Below are 21,836 nucleotides of genomic sequence, written 5' to 3' on the forward strand. Positions count from 1 at the left end.
ACCACCATGCCTGGCTAACTTTTGTATTTTTAGTAGAGACGGACTTTCACCATGTTGGCTAGGCTGGTCTCAAACTCCTGACCTCAGATGATCCACTCGCCTCAGCCTCCCAAAGTGATAGGATTACAGGTATGAACCACTGTGCCTGGCCTTATAGTTCATATTTCAAGTAGTGAACATTGTATGTTAAAACAATAAGGCCAAGTGCAGTGGCTTATGCTTGTAATCTTAACACTTTGAGAGGCCGAGGCAAGAGGATTGCTTGGGCCTAGGGTTTTGAGACCAGCCTGGGCAAGGTAGTGAGACCCCGTCTCTACAAAAATGTTTTAAAAAATTAGCTGGGCATAGTGGCATGTGCCTGTAGTCTCAGCTACTCGGGAGGCTGAGGTGGAAGGATCATTTGAACACGCTGGTGGGCTGGGGGCAAGGCTGCAGTGAGCCATTATTGAGCCACTGCACTTCAGCCTAGGCAACAGAATAAGACCTGTCTCAAAAAAAAAAAAAAAAAAAAAATTAAAAACAACAAAAGTATGAGAGGTTATATAGGGTTATAAAACAACAGTGAAATCATAGTTGAATAACATAGGGCAGACCCCCAAACAGGAGGAAGTTGGTAAATGAAAATAAATGATGTCTTAGTGGATGACTCTATGCTTAGCTCCCAAAGCCTCTTTGGATGGTACCATGTCTGTGTGAAGTTGCTGATTATGCCAAGGTAAGGAAGCAGGACCCAACTTTATAGGCCTCTGAACTCTGGCAGCCTTCCAGCCTGGCATTCTCAGGTTCTGTGTGACCTCTCGGTCAAGTGCCTGCTGTGTTCTCATTGGTACTGGCTGATGGTTGCTGATGGTTTATTTACATAAAATCTTTTGGTCTGTTTCAGAAACCAGATTTTGATAATATACCCATCTCGTTGGGCAAGTTGACCCCTACTGTAGAAACCTTCTTCAGCAGTGATAGCAATTGTTTCATTGGCATATCATTTAAGGAACTATGATAAGACACCTCCACTACAAAAAGAACTGATTTCCTATCACTTTGTAATTGCCTAATGTTTAGGTTTGAGAAAGCATTCTGACTTCGAAATTACTTACATGTTATTGTCCCATAAATTTGTCTATGCCTTCTGATAATATATCATGGAGCTCAAGCAATTTTTTTTTTCTCCAGAGACAAGTAAAAGAAATAAATTCCCTGCAGAGTGATTTCACCAAGTATCTGACCTCTGCAGACTCATCTTTGTTGCAAACCAACATTGTACTGCAGCTGATGGAGAAAAGCCAGAAGGTAGAGGAAACAGTTGTTCTCTAGAAAAATCTAAAAGCATTTTAATTATATTGCGAGAAAACAATGAAATGGGCTGACCTACATTTTTGTTTTATCAAAGTATAGTCTCTTAGATGGAAGGGAATATATGGAAATGTTAACAATAGTTCTCTCTTGCAAAAGAAGTATGAATGACATGTCTTCTTATGTTCATACGTATTACCTAATTTGTCTGCAATGAACAAATCACTTTTGTGATAACAACAAAAAATTATAATGCTATTTTTAAAAAATCAAGCATACAAGCATTTATTAACAAGATATTTAAGACGTGATCAAAAAAACTAATACAATTTCTTAGCAGTTCAATGAGGATTTTAAAGCACCTTTTACAATAACTATTTCTAAGTCATTAAAAAAGTTCTTTGGTTTACTACAACTTTATGTTGATAATAACATTGTGATTTTGTAAAGGTTACTAAAGGGTTTCTCACCATAATGAGAATGTTCAAGATAGTGGTAAACCTTGGGGAAATATTACCAGTGCTACTGTCTGAAGTGACCAAGGATTAACTGGTATGGTAAATAGGCTTAGAAAATATAACATCTCATTGTTGCCCCTGGAAACACATCAGTAATGATAGAGTTTGAGAAATCAGCATCTACAGTCTTTGCTTGAATTTATACTGTCTTTGTTTACTTGGAAAAAATAGGAATATGAAAAATTAGCTGCCAGTTTAAATGAAGCAAGACAAGAACTAAGTGACAAAGTAAGAGAACTTTCCAGATCTGCTGGCAAAACATCCCTTGTGGAGGAGGCAGAAAAGCATGCGCAGTCCTTACAAGAGCTCGCAAAGCAGCTGGAAGAGTGAGTGCATGGCCCAGGAGACCAGAAGGGCACGTGGGCTGAGCGCAGCAGCTTGTCTTGAGACAAGCAAGGCCCTCCCCTGGGTTGGCTGGGTCTCCAGAACTGGGTGGAGGGCGGAGGGTGGCGTCAAGGCCAATGCCCCAGGCCCACGTCAGAAGCAGAGCAGCAATAAGGGCGCTAATTCCTGGCCACGTCCTTTGGGCACAGCTACAGAGGCCATCACCTCAGGTATCCACTTACCAAATGAAATGGGAAGGGGCTGGGCTCAAGTTGATGGCACCACTGCAGTCAAACCTGGCCGACAGAGAGAGACTCTGCCATCTCTTTATATTATTTTATTTTATTTTATTTTTTCCATTTCGTAAAAAAAAAAAAAAAAAGGAAAGAAAAGAAGAAATGGAAAGGTTTGGGGGGATGTCAGCTGCTGGCAGAGGAAGGTTGTGGGGAGTGCCTAACCTGCCCTGTCTTCCAGGATCAAGAGAAATGCCAGCGGGGATGAGCTGGTGCGCTGTGCTGTGGATGCCGCCACCGCCTATGAGAACATTCTCAACGCCATCAAAGCGGCCGAGGACGCAGCCAACAGGGCTGCCAGTGCATCTGAATCTGCCCTCCAGGTGGGCACCTGTACCAGCAGCTTCTCCACATTCACTGTGGAGATGGCTCATTTTTATATTTTCTTTCCATGGGCCTCAAGGAATAGAAACAAAGCATTATTTTAAATCAGAACTTGTTGTATAGGATAGAACTTGCTCTAGATATGGGTAATTTCTGTGTTTGACTACTTCATGTCTGTAGCACTGTTTTAAAACTATGTGTAAAACCAGATAGAAATTACACTGATTATCAATTTTCAACCTGAACAAATATTATATCCTGTATCTTACCAGGTATGCTTTTATGCTGTGATCGTTAACCAAAAAGAAACATTTTTGCAAACAACTTGATCAGCATTTTCATCAGGTCATTTGGCCTTACATCTCGGTGTGTCTGTGGAGTCCTGTGGGATCTTATATGCACCATATGATAATTCCTATATCTGAAAATAAAGAACAAAATATTAAATATCAGAGTTCAGGGGGACAAGCCTTCTTGAATGAGTAAAGGCTTTTCTGTCCCAAAGCTTGAACGCCTGAAAACAACTAAGTTCTCTCTTCTGTTATTGTGGGGGGTTTCGTACGAATGACAGTGAGCAGCTAAAACAAGTGTCACATAATTTGTCAGTATGCCACCAGAGATAGGCCCACCTCCCCAAGCCACAGAAGTCACATAGGTGTTAGGGCTACCTGGAGCCCTAACTGTATCTTTTAGGGAACAATCTAGTTCTAGCTCCTTCCCCCTTTGCACTTCATTCTTAAAATTAAGGGTTTCAGACTAGGATAGAAATCTTATTCCATATTTCCTAACATACAGCATTTGTTTAAGGCTGTTAAATGCTTTGCTTTCAGACAGTGATAAAGGAAGATCTGCCAAGAAAAGCTAAAACCCTGAGTACCAACAGTGATAAACTGTTAAATGAAGCCAAGATGACACAAAAGAAGCTAAAGCAAGGTATTAAGGGGAGTTGGCAATGGCAGGGATAGTCAGGAGCTTTAAATGACCTCTGGGACCAGGCAGGGCAGCCCTAGAAGCAAATGTTGTTTTTGAATCTCAGTGTCAATGCAGATGATACCTTTTATTTATTTTATTTTATTACTATTATTATTTTTAATAGAGATGGGGTCTCCATTGCCCAGGCTGAAGTGCAGTGGCACAATCATAGCTCACTGTAACTTTGAACTCCTGGGCTTAAGTGATCCTCCCACTTTAGCCTCCCAAGTGGCTGAGATTACAGGCATGCACCACCATGCCCAGCTAATTTTTGTATTTTTTGTAGAGGCAAGGTCTTGCTATATTGCCCAGGCTAGTCTCAAACTCCTGTCCTTACAGGATCCTCCTGTCTCAGCTTCCCAAAATGCTGGGATTACAAGCATGAGCCATCATGCCGGGCCCAGATACTACTTTTTAAATTCATGATTTATTTATCAATTTCATGTATCCACCCAATATCCTAAATATCCCCCACCCATCATATACAAAATTAACTAGAGCCTTATAAATATAAATAAATCTTGAGAGTGATAGGCCTATTTGGGCCTGGCCTTGGTGGGGAGGCTATTTTAATTTAACTCACATGTGATCATGGCATTGGCAACCCACATGTCAAGATCATTGGTTTGGGATCATTAGAATAACTGCTTTAAAATTTCTTAAGTACTAAAATCTTTGCAACTAAAAGTCCTCAAAATCACTACTACTGTGAAGCATGAGGATTTTTTGTTTCGTTTTGTTTTTTGAGACGGAGTCTCACTCTGTCACCCAGGCTGGAGTGCAGTGACGTGATCTTGGCTCACTACAAGCTCCGCCTCCTGGGTTCACGCCATTCTTCTGCCTCAGCCTCCCGAGTAGCTGGGAATACAGGCGCCCACCACCATGCCTGGCTAATTTTTTTGCGTTTTTAGTGGAGGCAGGTTTTCACCATGTTAGCTAGGATGGTCTCGATCTCCTGACCTTGTGATACACCCACCTTGGCCTCCCAAAGTGCTCGGCCTGGGCCGAGAATTTTTTAAGCATAGATTTTATCTTTGGAAAATGTTCATGTATTTTACTTACTTATTTTCTTCAATAATTAAACTCTCTCAATCTCACCAAATTTCTGTGTTTCAAAAACGCTGTGTTTCTCCAGGCTCTTGTTTGTCATCCGTGAGTCCACGGCCCTCACTCAGCCTCTTAGTCCTTTCAGAGGGATTAAATGATGCCTCTGTAAATTAAATAATTTCTCCTTTTTCTGCTTCCTTCCTTTCCTTCCTTCTTTCTTTCTCTCTTTCTTTCACATGATAAAAAATTAAAGACATTAAAAATAAAATACAAAAAAAGTACTAACATACATTCATTTGCCTCACAAATTTCAAGAATTCAGATTTTCTGGTATGACATCTGTTGTTCTCTACAAAATCTGAGCTTTGAGGTAGGCTCAGTGTGCTAAATAGGGTTAGGATGCTAACTATGTAAACCAGACCTGGAATCATAATTGAAACCACGAATCATCAAGATGGTCTTAAAGCATTTGCTGGTCATTTTCGATGACCCAAGGATGGCAATATTATCAGCTAGGAATGTCTGCTAGCTCCCTTTCTTTCACAGAATTTTAAAACTGTGTCGTTCATTTTGGAAATTGACAGAAACAATGCCTACTTTGTGTCTGCATTTGCCTGGATGAGGCTCTTTCAACAACACTCTTGTCCTCTGATGGAAGAGGATCCTTTCTGCATTATTAATTCATTCATTCACTCATATATTCATTTACTCAACAAACAGGCACTAATATTAAGCCTCAACTAGTGCCAGACACTACATTATGTGCTAGGACATGGTAGTGGATAAGACAGATGCATCTTTTACTAAACAGAGTCTCTTACTCTGGGCGGATAAGAAGTTTAGCCTTTCCCAAGTTATTCAGCCTCTCTCTTTCTTCCTGTGTATTTCCAAACCATTTCCTCAAGGCTCTGATTTGCTGCTGACCTCTGTAACTGGAGGATCCCAGAGCTGTGGGTCTGGGCACATGCAGTGGGCATCTCTGAGATGACCCCTAAGAAGCAAGTCTACTCAATGCTGTGCAGACACTGGCTACTTCAGGGGCCACAAATACCAATGGAGGATCAAAAATGCACAAAGTAATTGCCTCCTAATGCTTTATTTTATTTTAGAAGTCAGTCCGGCTCTCAGCAACCTACAGCAAACCCTGAATATTGTGACAGTTCAGAAAGAAGTGATAGCCACCAATCTTACAACTCTCCGAGATGGTCTTCGTGGGATACAGAGAGGTCAGCATCTTCCTAACCCGTTGTACTTGGTTGGCTTCTTTTGTTGAACGTTTTAGATACTTATACCTCCCTATTTGTGTGTGCATTAGGTGATATTGATGCTATGATCAGTAGTGCAAAGAGCATGGTCAGAAAGGCCAACGACATCACAGATGAGGTCCTGGATGGGCTGAACCCCATTCAGACGGATGTGGAAAGAATTAAGGACACCTATGGGAGCACACAGAACGAAGACTTCAAAAAGGCTCTGACGGATGCGGATAACTCGGGTATCAGGCGTTCTCTGGCCAGGACATCTTAGCCATTCTCTCCATTGTTATGTGTTTGGGTCCATTTTCATTCTTCCCTGGTAAAGTCTGATCTCAGAAACTAAAACATTAGAAAACAGCTCCACATGTATAGGATATATTCAAAGCATATAGGTAGTCTACTAGTTGGAAGGACCAGATAGGATTTTTAATTTTTAGAAAATACATTGAAAATGCTATTGGTTTTTTTTTTTTTTACAAAGTGGAGATATAAGTTTCTTAATCATGAGGCATTGAATTATGATTAATATTAAGAATCAGAAAACAGGCCGGGCGCGGTGGCTCAAGCCTGTAATTCCAGCACTTTGGGAGGCCGAGGTGGTCGGATCAGGAGGTCAGGAGATTGAGACCATCCTGGCTAACACAGTGAAACCCCGTCTCTACTAAAAATACAAAAAATTAGCCAGGCATGGTGGCGGGTGCCTGTAGTCCCAGCTACTTGGGGAGGCTGAGGCAGGAGAATGGTGTGAACCTGGGAGGTGGAGCTTGCAGTGAGCCGAGATCGTGCCACTGCATTCCAGCCTGGGTGGCAGAGCAAGACTCCATCTCAAAAAAAAAAAAAAAAAAGAAAAAAAGAAAAAGAAAAAAAAAGAATCAGAAAACAAAGATTTTTTTTTTTCTTTCTGTAGTGGTCAAAGTAAAGGATTTGGTACCCAGATTGCAGAATACAATTCACCATGTACAGTAGCTCCTCCTTATCTTCAGGGGATATGTTCCAAGACCCCTAGTGGATGCATGAACCCACAGATAGTACCAAACCCTGTATATACTATGTTTTTTCAGTCTGATAACCCAGATAGCTACTACATGACTAATGGGTGGGTAGGGTAGACAGCAAGGATATGCTGGAAAAAAGGAAGATTCACATGGGTGCTACTCCAGACAGCACACAATTCAAAACTTACGAATTGCTTATTTCTGGAATTTTTCTTTTTAATATTTTTGGACCATGGTTGATAGCAAGTGCTTGAAACCTCGAGAAGTGAAACCATGGGTAAGGGGGGAACTACCGTAACTAATTATGACCCATCCTGTTCAACATCTGGGGACCAAACATGCCACTTGACAAATACTGTCAGTAAGAACAATTGTAGTTAGCCTTTTCTTAATGCTCAATATTACATTTCTGTTGTCTAATCTCACCAACAGTGAATAAGTTAACCAACAAACTACCTGATCTTTGGCGCAAGATTGAAAGTATCAACCAACAGCTGTTGCCGTTGGGAAACATCTCTGACAACATGGACAGAATACGAGAATTAATTCAGCAGGCCAGAGATGCTGCCAGTAAGGTGAGTGTGTCCCCATGTGGTCAGTGGCCAAGGCTAGTTCTTTGATGAGTTATCACATTCATCAAGAAAGAAAAAACACTTGTTTACTCAAGAATTAGTTGTCTTTCTTCCCCCAATTCTTTGGTTGCTTGAAATATAAAGACTGATTTTTCTCCTGTCATCCTTTACAAGTGTACGTGACCTTTGTACATTCTTACATTCTTACATTATCTTATCATTCTTACATTATCTGGTATGTCAGGATCCTGAAGCAGTTTGCCCCATTGAGTTTATTCAGGCAGAAAGAAGGATTTTTTTCCAGGCCCTGGTTTGTAAACTGTAATTGCACATTCAAGTGAGGATTCTGTGGTCAGAATGTGCCAGTGTGATACTGCACAGGACCTACCCTCCTACCGTTACTTCAAAGTTGTAGAATCCATCTTTGCTGAGGATGGAGGATTTAAGATGACAGCAGTTTTCCATCATTGGAGTACTGATTCACCAGCCTTTCTTGTTTTAACCTGACATTATTTACTCGAATTACTGACACTCATCTCTTAAAATTTGTTTTGTCCTAAAATGGCATAAATATAATTTCTTATATTTTCCAATAACTCCTAGACAGCCCTACAGGAGAGTTTTGGAGGGAGAGGGTTGGAGAGCATAGTCAGAATATCACTGCCCTGGAGGCATCGTGCCCAGTAACCAGGCTCACTGTTACTTCTTTTGAGCCTCGGAATCTGCCCTTTCTTCTAAGAAAGCGAAGTATTCCCAACATTAAACCTTGAACAGGAAAACAAAGAGCATAAGGCAAAGTTTGGAAGAAAGCACCCTCTTCACACTCATACATGCTTTATAAAAACCAAATGAATAAGAATGTGTGCTAGCTTGTACCCTTCTGTGTTCATTCACTAATTTATCCAACAAAAATTTGAAGTGTATTATAACACGGTGGTTAATAGCTGTTTAACCAAGCCAGACTGTCTTGGTTTCAATTCTTGCTCTGCCTTTGATGAGCTGTGAGACCTGAGCCCTGTCCCTTTACCTCTCTGTGCCTTAGTTTCTTGGTCTATAGGGCATAGAAAATAATAGTACCAACCTCATGAGATTGTTAGGGTTAAATGAGCTAATGTGGAACAGTGCCTGGCAAATAGTAGATACCATGTTAGTGGAAAAACATAAAATAAAAAGCAATAAGTAAGTGCTTTTGTATGCCTGGTTGGCATCAGCACTTCTTTGGGTGCTGAGGACACAGAAATTATTAAGTCATAGTTCTGAACTCAGGCTGCTCTCCAGCCACTGCAGGTGGTTTCTTAGACTGTGCTAAAAGCTGGATAGAGTTGTGTTATGTGTATCTTCAGAATCCCCAGTTCTACCTGGAGAGGCTCAGAATAGCACTAATAAGTATCATTAACAGACATGGATAAGAAGCTTCATTGCAACATAGTTTATAATCACACAAAAAATTTTTTTTGAAAAAAAGCCACATTGACAACAGTAAACCTGAATGAGCTGGGGCTGTGTTTATCAACATGAATAAATGCAAACACATAGCGCCCAGCAAAGAAAGCATGTTGTAGATAAATGTGTACAGGTGGACACCATTTATATAAAAATATTTAAAACATGAAAAATAGGACTAATTACAGTTTATAGGTAAATGCATATTTAATTTTAAAAAATTATGAAAAAATGCATGGGAATTTGCTTGGGAATCCAGATCCAGAGTAGTGGTGACCTCTGAGAAGGGAGAGGGGAATGGGTGCCAGTTCTGTGAGTCATGTCCCATTTCATGGTGATGCACATACAGGCATATTCTTCTCCCTCCCTTTCCTTAAATACAAGAAATACCTTAATTTAAAAAATTTAAAGGACGAGTATGAATTTGCCAGGTGACAAAAAGCAGGAGAGAATGCGAGGCAGAGACTCAGAGAAGGGCAGGGGGTGAGTAGGAGAGAGAGGCATGAAATGAGCCCGCAAATGTGGGACCCCATCGCTAAGTCCTCTGATTTAATGCCTTGCATATACAAGATCCTCGATAAATATTTAAATACTTGATAGAGAAAATGCAGATTTGACATAAATCTCATTATTTTGTATTCGATCATTAGGAAATATTTATCTTCTTGGTTCACACACCAGGGCTAGTCAGAGAACTTTTGTTACTGGTCTATTACATATAAGTATAAAGTTGAGAGTAAATGTGTGGGAGCTTTGAATAATTTGAATTGCCTCAACATGCAAGCATGTGATCAGTGGGCTTGTATTTTGTCTACCATCTTTTTAATTTTTCTAGTTATTTAAATTTGAATATGTTTTACAAAAGTATTTGTCCCTGGCATATTAGAAAGAAAAAATGGTCCTTCATCACAGAGATCTTAAGAAGCACTATTTTAGAGAGCCTTGATGCACTCACTCATTTTTCAGGACTGAACGCCTATAATAAATGAAACTGTAATGTGTAATATATCCAAGGGAAGCAGTTCCTTTAAAAGTGCATTTAAAATATTTTAATATATATAAATATAAATATAATAGATGCATATATATTTAATTATATATTATAATAATATATTTTATGCATATATAGTATTATATAATTATATATGCTTTTGTATATTAAATATATAAAATATGTTACAGATAATGTATATATAATTATATATGCATTTTAATATAATATATAAAATTATATATTATATAACATAATTATATATGCATTTATTATATATTTAATATATTAAAATGCATGTTTATTTATAAATAGTATATAATACATAATCATATATAAATTGTATATTAATATATACTTATATAAATATATTTTATATATTTAATATATAAATGCATATATTTAAAAACTACATATATATAAATGTATAGATATATATAGTTTTGTTTTCTTGAGACAAGTTCTCACTCTGTTCCCTAGGCTGGAGTCCAGTGGCATGATGACGGCATGCTGCAGCCTGGAACTCCTGGGCTCAAGTGAGCCTCACACCTCAGACTCCTGAGTAGCTGGGACTACAGGCATGCAACACTATGCCTAGCTTTTTCTTTTCTTTCTTTCTCTTTTTTTTTTTTTTTTAAGTAGAGATGAAGTCTTGCCATGTTGTTCAGGCTGGCCTCAAACTCCTGAGCTCAAGTGATCCTCCCACCTTACCTCCCAAAGTGCTGAGATTACAGGTGTGAGTTACTGCACCTGGCTTAAAATATAGTTTTAATGTATTACATGTCTGACTGTATGCCAGGTACCATGCCAAGTGCCTCCACAGATGTTAGTTCGTCTGCACAAAAACCTTCGAGGGTTGTAATTCATATTATTGTCATTATCATTATTATTATTGCTGGCCCAGAGGACTAAATGCACTGCTCAAATGTCCCTGACTAATAAAGAACACAAATGCCTTATGACACAGCTCCCGAAACAGCTTCATGAGTTTATAATTTGGGTCTTGGAGATTATGATCCAGGGCTTAGAGACATTCACATTCCCTTGCTCCTTATCATAACAACTCAGGAAAGGCTGATGCATGGCTCCGAGTCACAAACTAGCTCTCTGAGCACGCCTACTTTCTTCACCGGACAGCGTTTGACACCTTGTAACTTACTCCTCACAGGTTGCTGTCCCCATGAGATTCAATGGTAAATCTGGAGTTGAAGTCCGACTGCCAAATGACCTGGAAGATTTGAAAGGATACACATCTCTGTCCTTGTTTCTCCAAAGGCCCAACTCAAGAGAAAACGGGGGTACTGAGAATATGTTTGTGATGTACCTTGGAAATAAAGATGTAAGTATTGCTTGGACATCTCCCTTGTTTTTGAAACAATATTTTTCAAGATGTGTGCTTTTGAGATGTGTGGCACAGCTGCATCACTGCCATTAGCACAGCAGGCAGAAATCCTACTAAGACATCGACAAATCCCTCCAGCTTCCGCCCTGCCCACCTCCCCACTGTGGCAGTGCCCTCGAGGGATCTCCCATGCATCCTGGATTGTTGGTTGCTGGAGGATCAAGAGGCCTTACCCAATGGGCCCAACACATGGGCACGTGTGTGTACATGTAAAAAATATACGCACCTGGGGAGGGTGATTGGCACCCCTCCGTACTACCAAGCTGTATAATTGACACCACACTAGCAGGGATCAATACCAAGCCTTCGTGGAAATCAACAGTAGCTCCTCCTCATGGAATTGTGACCTTGTCCTCTTCCTCCGACCGCCCAGCTACAGACCCTTCCTCAAGCCTGTGGGATGGGGAGATTATGGGTGAGGACTGGAGTGGAATGAATCCTCCCTCTCCTGCCTAAATGATAGGAAAAGCAGTTGCCCATCTCTTTATCAGTGTAAATTCATTACTACTACTACTATCAGTGTAAATTCACTACCCTTACAGGCATTTTGAATGGCTGGCTTTAGCTTTTAATCCCTCTTTTAAAAATACATTTCTTTGACATAAGTGTCAGAGGAAAAGCGAATCACTCACTGGGTTAGGATTCAGTTGAAGAAAGAGAAATGCTTGAAATACGGTTCTCAAAAATTCTGCCCAATTAGGAAATTGTTAGCTGTCACTAATGGATCTTGTATTTAAAGATTCTTAAAATCAACACTATTGCTAATTACTCTTCCATGCTTCAAGAGGTTGGCATTTTATTTGTAGCTTTCTTATGTCATGATTTTTTGCTTTGTTTTGTGATAAAATGCACATTACTTTATTCCTTCAACACCTTTATACTATATACCTACTATGTGTCACATTCTGGCTTTGTGATAAACAAAAATTTATTTCTCAAATGTACTTAATGCCAATGCACACTTAAAATGGTTAAAATGGTAAGTTTTATGAATATTTTGCCATGATTTTAAAACATTTTGTTTCTACCTTAAGGCGCTCACATTCTAGCAGGGAAGAAAGATGCATATATAACTAATCACGGTAACAGAGGTGTGATAACAGAGGCATGCACAAAGTGTTAAGAGGATGTTGTGCAGTACTGGGAGAAGCAAAATGGCTTATCTCCCTTACCAGACTAAAATCTGATGGACGGCTGAGTCCATATCTGGGCCCTCTGTATGGCCGGTGCTTGGCACATATTTGTAGATTGAGCAAATGGAGGGATGAGTAAATGAGTGCCTTATAACATGAGCAGAGACAGCTTCGCATTATTAACTCAGCATTCTGTATTATTCTATAAAAGGTTGCACCTTGTTTATTCTGTCTCTCCAAGGCTTATTGCCTAAAACCCGTTAGTTATTTGAAATGCATCCTCATCCTCTTGGGATGGGAAGTTGCGAAACCACAGTGTGAAGTGTTCTGAGGTGGCCCTCTGTCTCCAGGCCTCCCGGGACTACATCGGCATGGCAGTTGTGGATGGTCAGCTCACCTGTGTCTACAACCTGGGGGACCGTGAGACTGAACTCCAAGTGGACCAGATCTTGACTGAGAGCGAGACTCAGGAGGCAGTTATGGATCGGGTGAAATTTCAGAGGTATGAGTCTGATTGACTGTTGCTCTTTGTGAACCTGACCTGCGCTCACCAAGCTTCCATGTATACATGTTGCTGAACCCCATTTTTAGTGGCTTGGCTTTGAATTCTTTAATTTTTTCATATAACTTTATATTCTAAATTCATTTTAAACAGAATTTATCAGTTTGCAAGGCTTAATTACACCAAAGGAGCCACATCCAGTAAACCAGAAATACCCGGAGTCTATGACATGGATGGTAGAAACAGCAATACACTCCTTAATTTGGATCCCGAAAATGTTGTATTTTATGTTGGAGGTTACCCACCTGATTTTAAAGTAAGTGTAAATGTTAGTTCACGGAATGAAATATTTAAATTTTAATTTGGTATGGTGATGACCTCATGTCTCTATTTTAATTATTAATTACATGTAAAATGGATTTAACCGCACATTCTTACAGCACATTCTAGCGATAATAATTAACACTTGTTGAGTGCTTCCTCTGTGCACTCAATAGAAACTGTGCTAAGCTTAAGTATGTCAATTTAAATAAGCATCATGATCATTCCCATTTTACAGATGAGGAAACAGAGACAGAGGGGTATCATAACTTACCCACAGTCATACAGCTAGTAAAGAGCAAATCCAGGGCATCTTGTTCCAGGGTTCACATTCTTAATTAACCCTTATGCCATAGTGACTGTTGAAAGTGATTAATTGATACTATTTTGATTATTGTCCTTTGTTCAATTGGTAGAAGATGTTTTATTTCATTTTCAGCTTCCCAGTCGACTAAGGTTCCCTCCATACAAAGGTTGTATTGAATTAGATGACCTCAATGAAAATGTTCTGAGCTTATACAACTTCAAAAAAACATTCAATCTCAACACAACTGAAGTGGAGCCTTGTAGAAGGTAAATAAAATATGGAAACCAGAAACTCTGTCACTGGAGTTTTGGTAACTTGCAGTACTTTTACATATGATACAGGATGGGCCAGTGAGATGCTATGATGTTGCTAGTGGCTTTGGGCCGGTAGTTCTTCAAGTATACGTGCATGCAACACTGGCAGTCCCGCCTTAAAATCTAATTAGGGTAGTCTCTTCCTAATTTGTATGAAATGCTAGATTGATAGAGTTTTCTCACGTAAAAAAAGTCTTTATGAAAATTTTTGTGCCTCCTATCACAAAATATTTATTATTAGATGGTACCTGATTTAGAGGCCTGATTTAGTGGCTCATGCCTGTAATCCTAGCACTTTGAGAGACTGAAGTGGGCAGATCACTTGGGGCCAGGAGTTTGAGACCAGCCTGGCCAACATGGCGAAACGCCATCTCTATTAAAAATATAAAAATTAGCTGAGTGTGATGGCGTGTGCCTGTAGTCCCAGCCTCTTGGAAGGCTGAGGCAGAGGAATCGCTTGAACCCAGGAGGTCAAGGTTGCAGTGAGCCAAGATCATGCCACTGTACTCCAGCCTGGGCGACAGAGTGAGACTCCATCTCAAAAAAAAAAAAAAAAGTGGTTCACAAAGTGTGCCATGACTTTTTTGGTACTCTTCCACCTCAATCTTTTTGAAAATTGCTGCCTTGAACTCCTAACCTTCCCTACAATTATAAGGACATGGTATATTCTAATACGAGGTGGACCAAATATCTATTATTCAGAATAAAATTACATTGCAAGTTAATAATCTCTTACATTTCAAAATCTTCAGCTGGTAGACCACATCTTCCTAAGTAGACATTTCCAAAAGGGACTCTTACTCATCTTTTGTCGAGCTAGGGTTTGACTGTCAGAGTATGAGAGCACATCCAGGAGAAAAAGCTGGCTGCTTTAACATTTTAAAGATGTCTCCTCTGCTTTAACAAAACTATGATAACTAGATTGCGTTTTCTTGGCTCCATTTTTCAGGTAGCAGCATCCCGTATTAATAAGCACACTGGCATGGTGATCATTTGCTGCTGTGTTCTAACTAATGATGATTAATGTTGACAGGAGGAAGGAAGAGTCAGACAAAAATTATTTTGAAGGTACGGGCTATGCTCGAGTTCCAACTCAACCACATGCTTCCATCCCAACCTTTGGGCAGACAATTCAGACCACCGTGGATAGAGGCTTGCTGTTCTTCGCAGAAAACGGGGTAATCTATAACAAGCATCCAGATACAACCAAATATATTCATTCTGTTTAGCAATTTGGAGATAACTGGGTTGTTATAAACGACCCACTAGATCTGGAAAACAATGTGCAAATATTACCTACATCCTTTTCCTCCACCCAGTTATACTTTCTTTCTGTTGGCTAGGAAATGTACTTTTTTAAAAACATTTTTAGTTTTAGGGGTACATGTGCAGGTTTGTTATGTAGGTAAATCGCATGTCACAGGGGTTTGGTGTGCAGATTATTTTATCACCCAGGTAATAAGCGTAGTACTCAATAGGTAGTTTTTCTGTCCTTAAAAAATACTTCCACCCTCAAGTAGGCCCCTTCTTTGCATCCATGTGTACTCAATGTTTAACTCTCACTTATAAGTGAGAACACGTGGTATTTGGTTTTCTGTTCCTACGTTTGTTCGCTTAGGATTATGGTCTCCAGCTTCATCCATGTTGCTGCAAAGGACATGATCTCATTCTTTTTATGGCTGTGTAGTATTCCATGGTGTATATGTACCTCATTTTCTTTATCCAGTTTACCATTTATGGGCATTTGGGTTGACTCCATGTCTTTGCTGTTGTGAATAGTGCTGCAAGGAACATTCACGTGCATTTGCCTTTATGGTAGAATGATTTATATTCCTTCAGGCGTCTACCCAGTAATGGGATTGCTGGATCATACGGTAGTTCTAAGTTATTTGAGAAATAGACAAACTGCTTTCCACAGTGGTTGAACTAATTTACATTCCCGCCAGCAGTGTATAATCATTCCCTTTTTTCCACAACCTCACCAGCATCTGTTATTTTTTGACTTTTTAATAATTGCCTTTTTGACCAGTATGAGATGGTATCTCATTGTTTTGATTTGTATTTTTCTAATCATTAGTGATATTGAGCATTTTCTCATATGCTTGCTGGCAGCCTATATGTCTTCTGAAAAGTCTGTGTCCTTTGTCCATTTTTAATGGGATTGTTTTGTTTTTGCTTGTTAATTATTTAAGTTCTGTATAGATTCTGGATATTAGACCTTTTTCATATGCATAGTTTGTAAATATTTTCTTCCATTCCATGGGTTGTCTATTTACTCTGTTGATAGTTTCTTTCGTTGTGCAGAAGCTCTTTAATTAGGTTCTATTTGTCAATTTTTGTTTCTGTTGCAATTGCTTTTGGGGTCATCATCATGAAATCTTTGCAAAGGCCTATTTCTAGAATGGTATTTCTAGGCATTTCTATGTCTAAAATAGGTTTTCTTCAAGGGTTTTTTTTTTTTTTTAATAGTTTTACATTTTACACTTAAGTTTTTAATCAGTCTTGAGTTGATTTTTGCATATGGTGAAAGGAAGGGGTCCAGTTTCAATCTTGTGCATATGACTAGCCAGTTATCCCAGCATGATTTATTGAATAGGGAGTCCTTTCCCCATTGCTTGTTTTTGTTGACTTTGTCAAAGAGCAGATGGCTGTAGTTGTGTGGCTTTATCTCTGGGCTCTCTATTCTGTTCCATTAATGTCTATTTTAATGAGGGCAAGTAATCAGGAATTTGAGAACATGCCACCAAAATGTGGGAGAAATCTCCCCTTTTCCTATTTTATTCTCATTATCAGTTTTGTTCTTTGAGAACCACTGCTTGCCTAAGAATCTACTTATTCTGACTCAAAACATGTGAAAGCTTCCTGGGATCTCTAAGATCTAAACTGACTTCCTGCTCTTTCCATCTTGGTCTGATTCTTACCAGGCTGTGTGGGATTGTTTCTTTGTCGGCATGTTTGCCTTCTCAAGACACTGAAAATTCTGTTTTCAAGTAGCTGAGGTTTCTAGGGACCTTCTAAAATGTATTAGGTTAGAGAAGTCCAAAGTGACACTCTACAAGTGATCGTCAGCGCCCTCTGCTGGTTGATGGAGAGTTGGCGTGATGTTTGCTGCTTTACACCTACAGCGGGCCTGGAGTGGAACGCTCCGGTGAGTAGGAGCTTCTAGTTGGTCTCACAGGGAGTATTTCTGAAGAAGTGTGGGTGAGCCCAAAGGCTTTCTGGTGGTCCGAGAACATGGGATTGATAAGGAGCTTGAGATTTTACCAGAGCCTTCTACCTGCAGGGCGGTGACACTGACCGGGTCCAACTCTCCTCTCTGGGGTTGGTCTGGACCCTTCAGGAGATTCCAAGGCTGAAGCAGTTCTGATGTTTTGGGAAGGTTCCAGACAGCCTGAAGGATACATAGAGCAGAGAAGTCATCCAGCATCTTCAGGACAAGGCAGTTGTTTTACAAAACAAGGTCTTCTTTGTACTATAATTTGAAGTTCTTGGAGACTAAGAACCGGAAATACTACTCATAATCAGAAAACTTACATAATGCCGTTACATAAGAAACGACCTAAAGAGCTGCTTTACGTAGGATGGCTCATGACTCTCAGTAAATTGGTGTAACTCTGATGTTTATGAGTTGATCAACCTAAGCTGACTCCCAAAGGCAAGATTTAGGATCCAGATAAGGAGTGATTTTCCTCTTAGAAAGAACTTGGTCCCTGGACCTCAAAGAGAGGCATTCTTATCATTAAGGAACTGTGTAAAAGCAAAGCCTTCAAGCCCTAAGTCAGAAATTGCTCAGCTTACCTTAGGGAAGTAGCTGATTCAAGTATATGTTTCACACCGTGATGGAGATGCAATAATGACAAAGACAGACAAGGCTCCCGCCCTCCGGGATTTTATAATCTAGAGGAAAAGAATATGCAAAGGAATGCTGTTAATAGGTTGTTTATTTCATCACAACTGTGAAGAGCTGTATCGAGGAAATGTTTGTGAGTGAAATGAGGATGTACAACATAAAAGACACTCGAGCAAAGGAAGTGCTTCCTCTGAGATCAGGAGGACCAGTAGAAGACAGCATTTGAATGGGACCTGGGGACAGGGCAGACGGGGATCAGGCAGAGGGAGAGGCATGAAGAAGGCCTGGGAGTTGGAAGGTCAGGGAGCACTCAGTGGAACAGTGTCTGCGGGGCTGGAGAGCCAGAGGCAGTGCTGAGAGAGAGGCAGATGCCACACAGCATCTGGCAGGGGTCAGGGCTTCATCCTGACAGCCAAGGAGAGTCACAGGCTCCCACTGGCATTTTCAAAGACTACTCTGGCTGTAGAGGGGAACGGACTTGCGGGGGGACAGAGGGAGACCAGCGGGTTGTTGCTGCAGGGACTGGCTAAAGATGTTGTGGCTGAGATAGGTTGGATGACATAAAGAGAGAGTTAAGAATGGAGAATTCATGAGATTATGTTGGATGCGAGAGAGGGAAGGATCAAGAATGATTCTTAGATTCTGATAAAGGGGTGAGAAAAAAAATGACTCCTAGGTTTGTGGCTTGCTCAGCAAGGTGATATGTGTGTGGGCGCTGCACACATGCGTGCCGGGGGCAGGCTGGGAGGGGTAGCGCATGCACCCGGTGTAAAGGAAGGAGCGGCAGGCTTGGCAGCCTGTGGGAGGCATGTAGGTCGTACGTTCTGTGTGAGATATTCTCAATTTGAGGTCTCTGTGAGTCATGCAAGCAAAGCAATAACAACAAGGGAATCAGGTGTGCAGACCTGGCCCTGAAGACAGGTCTAGGCTGGGGAGAACAATTTGGAGCCCATGAGTACACCTGGATTGGAGCTACAGGATAGCCGACAGCCTGTGATTGTCAAGGGAACGGAGTGGTGTGGGGGAGGAAGGAATCCTGGGTGGGATCCCCGACACTGACATGGAAGGTAGAAGGGGATAAACCAACAAACGAGACAGAGACATAAGAATCAGTCAGAAAACAGATGGTGGAAGGTATCTGACGTCTGTGTAAGACCACACCTCTCTCTAAAAGGCACTCATATTTTCAAATAATATTAATGATCTGTATCTTTTCAGTCTCCATCTTTACATGCCAGTTATGGATCACACGAAACAAAATCATGATCATAGCTAGCATTTATTGTGTCCGTCCTGTGTGTCAACCACTGTGCATGGCATTTAACGTGACTTACAATACTGAACCATCACCCCATCCCGTGAGGTGGCAGTTGCAGCACCATTATCCCTTTTCACTAAGGCAGCAGCTGAAGCTGAGAGCAGGGGTTTCCATGAGAATAACTTGAGTTTCAATGCTCTGTCTCTTCTTCAGCCAAGGCTTCTGGTAATCTGCATTATTCCCCTGTCCTAGGATCGCTTCATATCCCTAAATATAGAAGATGGCAAGCTCATGGTGAGATACAAACTGAATTCAGAGCCACCAAAAGAGAGAGGAGTTGGAGACGCCATAAACAACGGCAGAGACCATTCGGTACACCCTTTGAGTCTGTTTACTTGAATTGTTAAGTGTCCTTAGTCCTTTAAAATTAAGTCAGTGCCCCAAATAAATAAATAAAACCCTTCCTATTACCAGATAAACTTATGGATGTTAATTGAGGGATATATCCTTTTAAAATTTGCACATTTCGGCCTGAAATGTGTAACATATACATGACATCTATAAAACACAGTTAACTTCAAATGCAAACATTTCTATTAAAATGTTTTAGTATCATATTTTTATCCAAAAATGCTACTGCTCAGAGCCTTCCTACTATGTATATAAATGAATCTGGAGGAAGATAAATAAAAACATGATAGTTCTGAACCCCTGTGAATAGGATTCTCTTATTTTCCCTAGCTTGCTGATTCATCTCTCATTTATTTCAGATTCAGATCAAAATTGGAAAAGTCCAAAAGCGTATGTGGATAAATGTGGACTTTCAAAACACTATAATTGATGGTGAAGTATTTGATTTCAGCACATATTATCTGGGAGGAATTCCAATTGCAATCAGGGAAAGGTAAGATGATTTTTTTAAAACCAGATTGCCTCTGTTAGTGGTTATGATTGTGACCAAAAAAAAATCTGCCTATTTAAATTTTACCAACAAACAAACGCAAAAAGTTAACTTTTCTGTATTAACAGTATAGTCAACAGAGTAAAACAGATTTGAATCCTGAATAATGAGACTGGGCAGTGGAAAGAAGGAAGGTGGGGGAACTGTGTGTCACTGCCATTGTCATTCTTGGGAGGGGAGAGACCACAAAGAATATAGTAGGGTTGACAATGCTGGTGACAAGTAGAACAGAGGCTGTGGCCCTGGGCCCTTGAAGGCTGTATAGGAGAGCGTGGGTATCCCGAGGCCTGATAGACGTTCCCGGGGAACTGAAAGCTGAGGTTTCCACCTTCAGGAAGTCTCTGGTGAATGTGAGACAGTATGTCTCCTTCACTTCTGCATCACCTGCTCCTTGCGTGCTATCGAGCGTGGAATTGGTACATAACTGTTTCTTAGATGAATGAACACATGAATGAATTAATGTGAAAGGCAGTAAAGCTTTATCTGAATGGGGAAAAAAAAAATCCCACCATTTTGGAATGCACTTAAAAATAACCATTTTTTTCATTTGTATCCTCCCGGAAAACTTTTCGATAGCTGACAGTAGTGTGTGGACAGAACATATCCTAGAAGGATTCGTGCAGCCTCACGACTAAGTAAGAGTGCTCCCAGGAGGTTAGGTTATGATGACTTTTATACAAGATCTGAAGCTAGTTAACTCTTTTGCGAACTTACACATCAGTTGGAAGGAACTAGTTGTGATTTATAAGGTGTCATGCCAAGGTATTCTTTCTTCTAGAGTCCTTCTACATGTGGGCATCTGTCCATTCTGCGTAGTCAGGCACTAATCTTTGTTTTAAAGTTGTCAGGGTTGCCTCCAAAGACAAAAATGCAAATGGGAAAGCTGGGCACTTTAATAGAACCTGGGGGTGAACGTCTTTACTCCTTGGGCTCTGGAAGGAGCCTTGCATATCGTGGTATGTAACCCCTGAGTTTTACAAACGAAGAAATTCAGAGCCAGTGAGATTATATTAATATCTAATATTGTCAATATTAAAAGGCAATTCAGCCATGAATAGTCAGTTATGAATTGTCAGTCATCTTGATTTTATTTCCACGAAATGGAATAAAATAAAATCATTCAAGGTAGTCAGCTTTTTCAAGTACTTTTGAGTATGTTTGAGAGATACCACGTATTCATTCATTACACAGGATTTACTGAGTGCCTAATGGGCCTCAGGCAGAGTGACAGGTGCCAAGGAGACAACAGTGAGCAGGGTGGAGCCTGGAGAAGAGCAGAAGAGAGACAGTCACTACAGGAGAACATGACGTGTGTAGGAGGAAGCTCAGGGTGCTGACAGAAGCCAGGAGGGAACCTAATCCAGTTGGGACCATCAGGAAAGTGACCTCCAGCTAGGACCTGCGAGATGCTAGCAGTCAGTGTATGTGAAGCACCAAAGCTGGATAGAGAAAGCATGAACTTGCGAAGAGCTGGAGTACAGCAGGAAGTGGGATAGGGATGCCCCATGGGGCTGATGTGGGCAGCAGGGGCCTGACCACAGAGTACCTTGAAAGTCACAGTAAGGAGCCATTGGAGAGACTTCAGCAGAGAAAGGCCATGACCAAATTACGGTTTTCAGTAGCTCACTCTAGTGCAGGGCAGAGGCAGGTAGAGTGGCTGGAGGCTGAGTGTATTAACAGAGGTGAGTGATGAGGGTGACCTGGCCCAAGGAGTGGCTGTGCAGGTGAGCAACAGGGATCAGGTTCCAAATATATTTAGGATG

General features: G+C 40.6%; 1 protein-coding gene across 4 annotated transcripts in view; it reads left to right on the forward strand.

Moving 5' to 3' along the window:
* Positions 1-21,836, forward strand: part of LAMA3 (laminin subunit alpha 3) — a 273,500-nt gene that overhangs the window by 220,717 nt on the left and 30,947 nt on the right. For all 4 annotated transcript variants that reach the window (XM_025365425.1, XM_025365424.1, XM_025365426.1 and 1 more), the window contains 14 exons: positions 1,171-1,287; positions 1,980-2,134; positions 2,607-2,748; positions 3,580-3,682; positions 5,878-5,994; positions 6,084-6,263; positions 7,452-7,594; positions 11,194-11,364; positions 12,911-13,062; positions 13,216-13,378; positions 13,823-13,956; positions 15,038-15,182; positions 19,365-19,484; positions 19,883-20,016. In XM_025365425.1, coding sequence (XP_025221210.1) covers positions 1,171-1,287; positions 1,980-2,134; positions 2,607-2,748; positions 3,580-3,682; positions 5,878-5,994; positions 6,084-6,263; positions 7,452-7,594; positions 11,194-11,364; positions 12,911-13,062; positions 13,216-13,378; positions 13,823-13,956; positions 15,038-15,182; positions 19,365-19,484; positions 19,883-20,016 — 1,976 coding nt within the window. The remainder of the gene's footprint in view (positions 1-1,170; positions 1,288-1,979; positions 2,135-2,606; positions 2,749-3,579; positions 3,683-5,877; positions 5,995-6,083; positions 6,264-7,451; positions 7,595-11,193; positions 11,365-12,910; positions 13,063-13,215; positions 13,379-13,822; positions 13,957-15,037; positions 15,183-19,364; positions 19,485-19,882; positions 20,017-21,836) is intronic.

Source organism: Theropithecus gelada, chromosome 18, assembly GCF_003255815.1.
Source record: "Theropithecus gelada isolate Dixy chromosome 18, Tgel_1.0, whole genome shotgun sequence".
In the NCBI taxonomy this organism is placed as follows: Eukaryota; Metazoa; Chordata; class Mammalia; order Primates; family Cercopithecidae; genus Theropithecus; species Theropithecus gelada.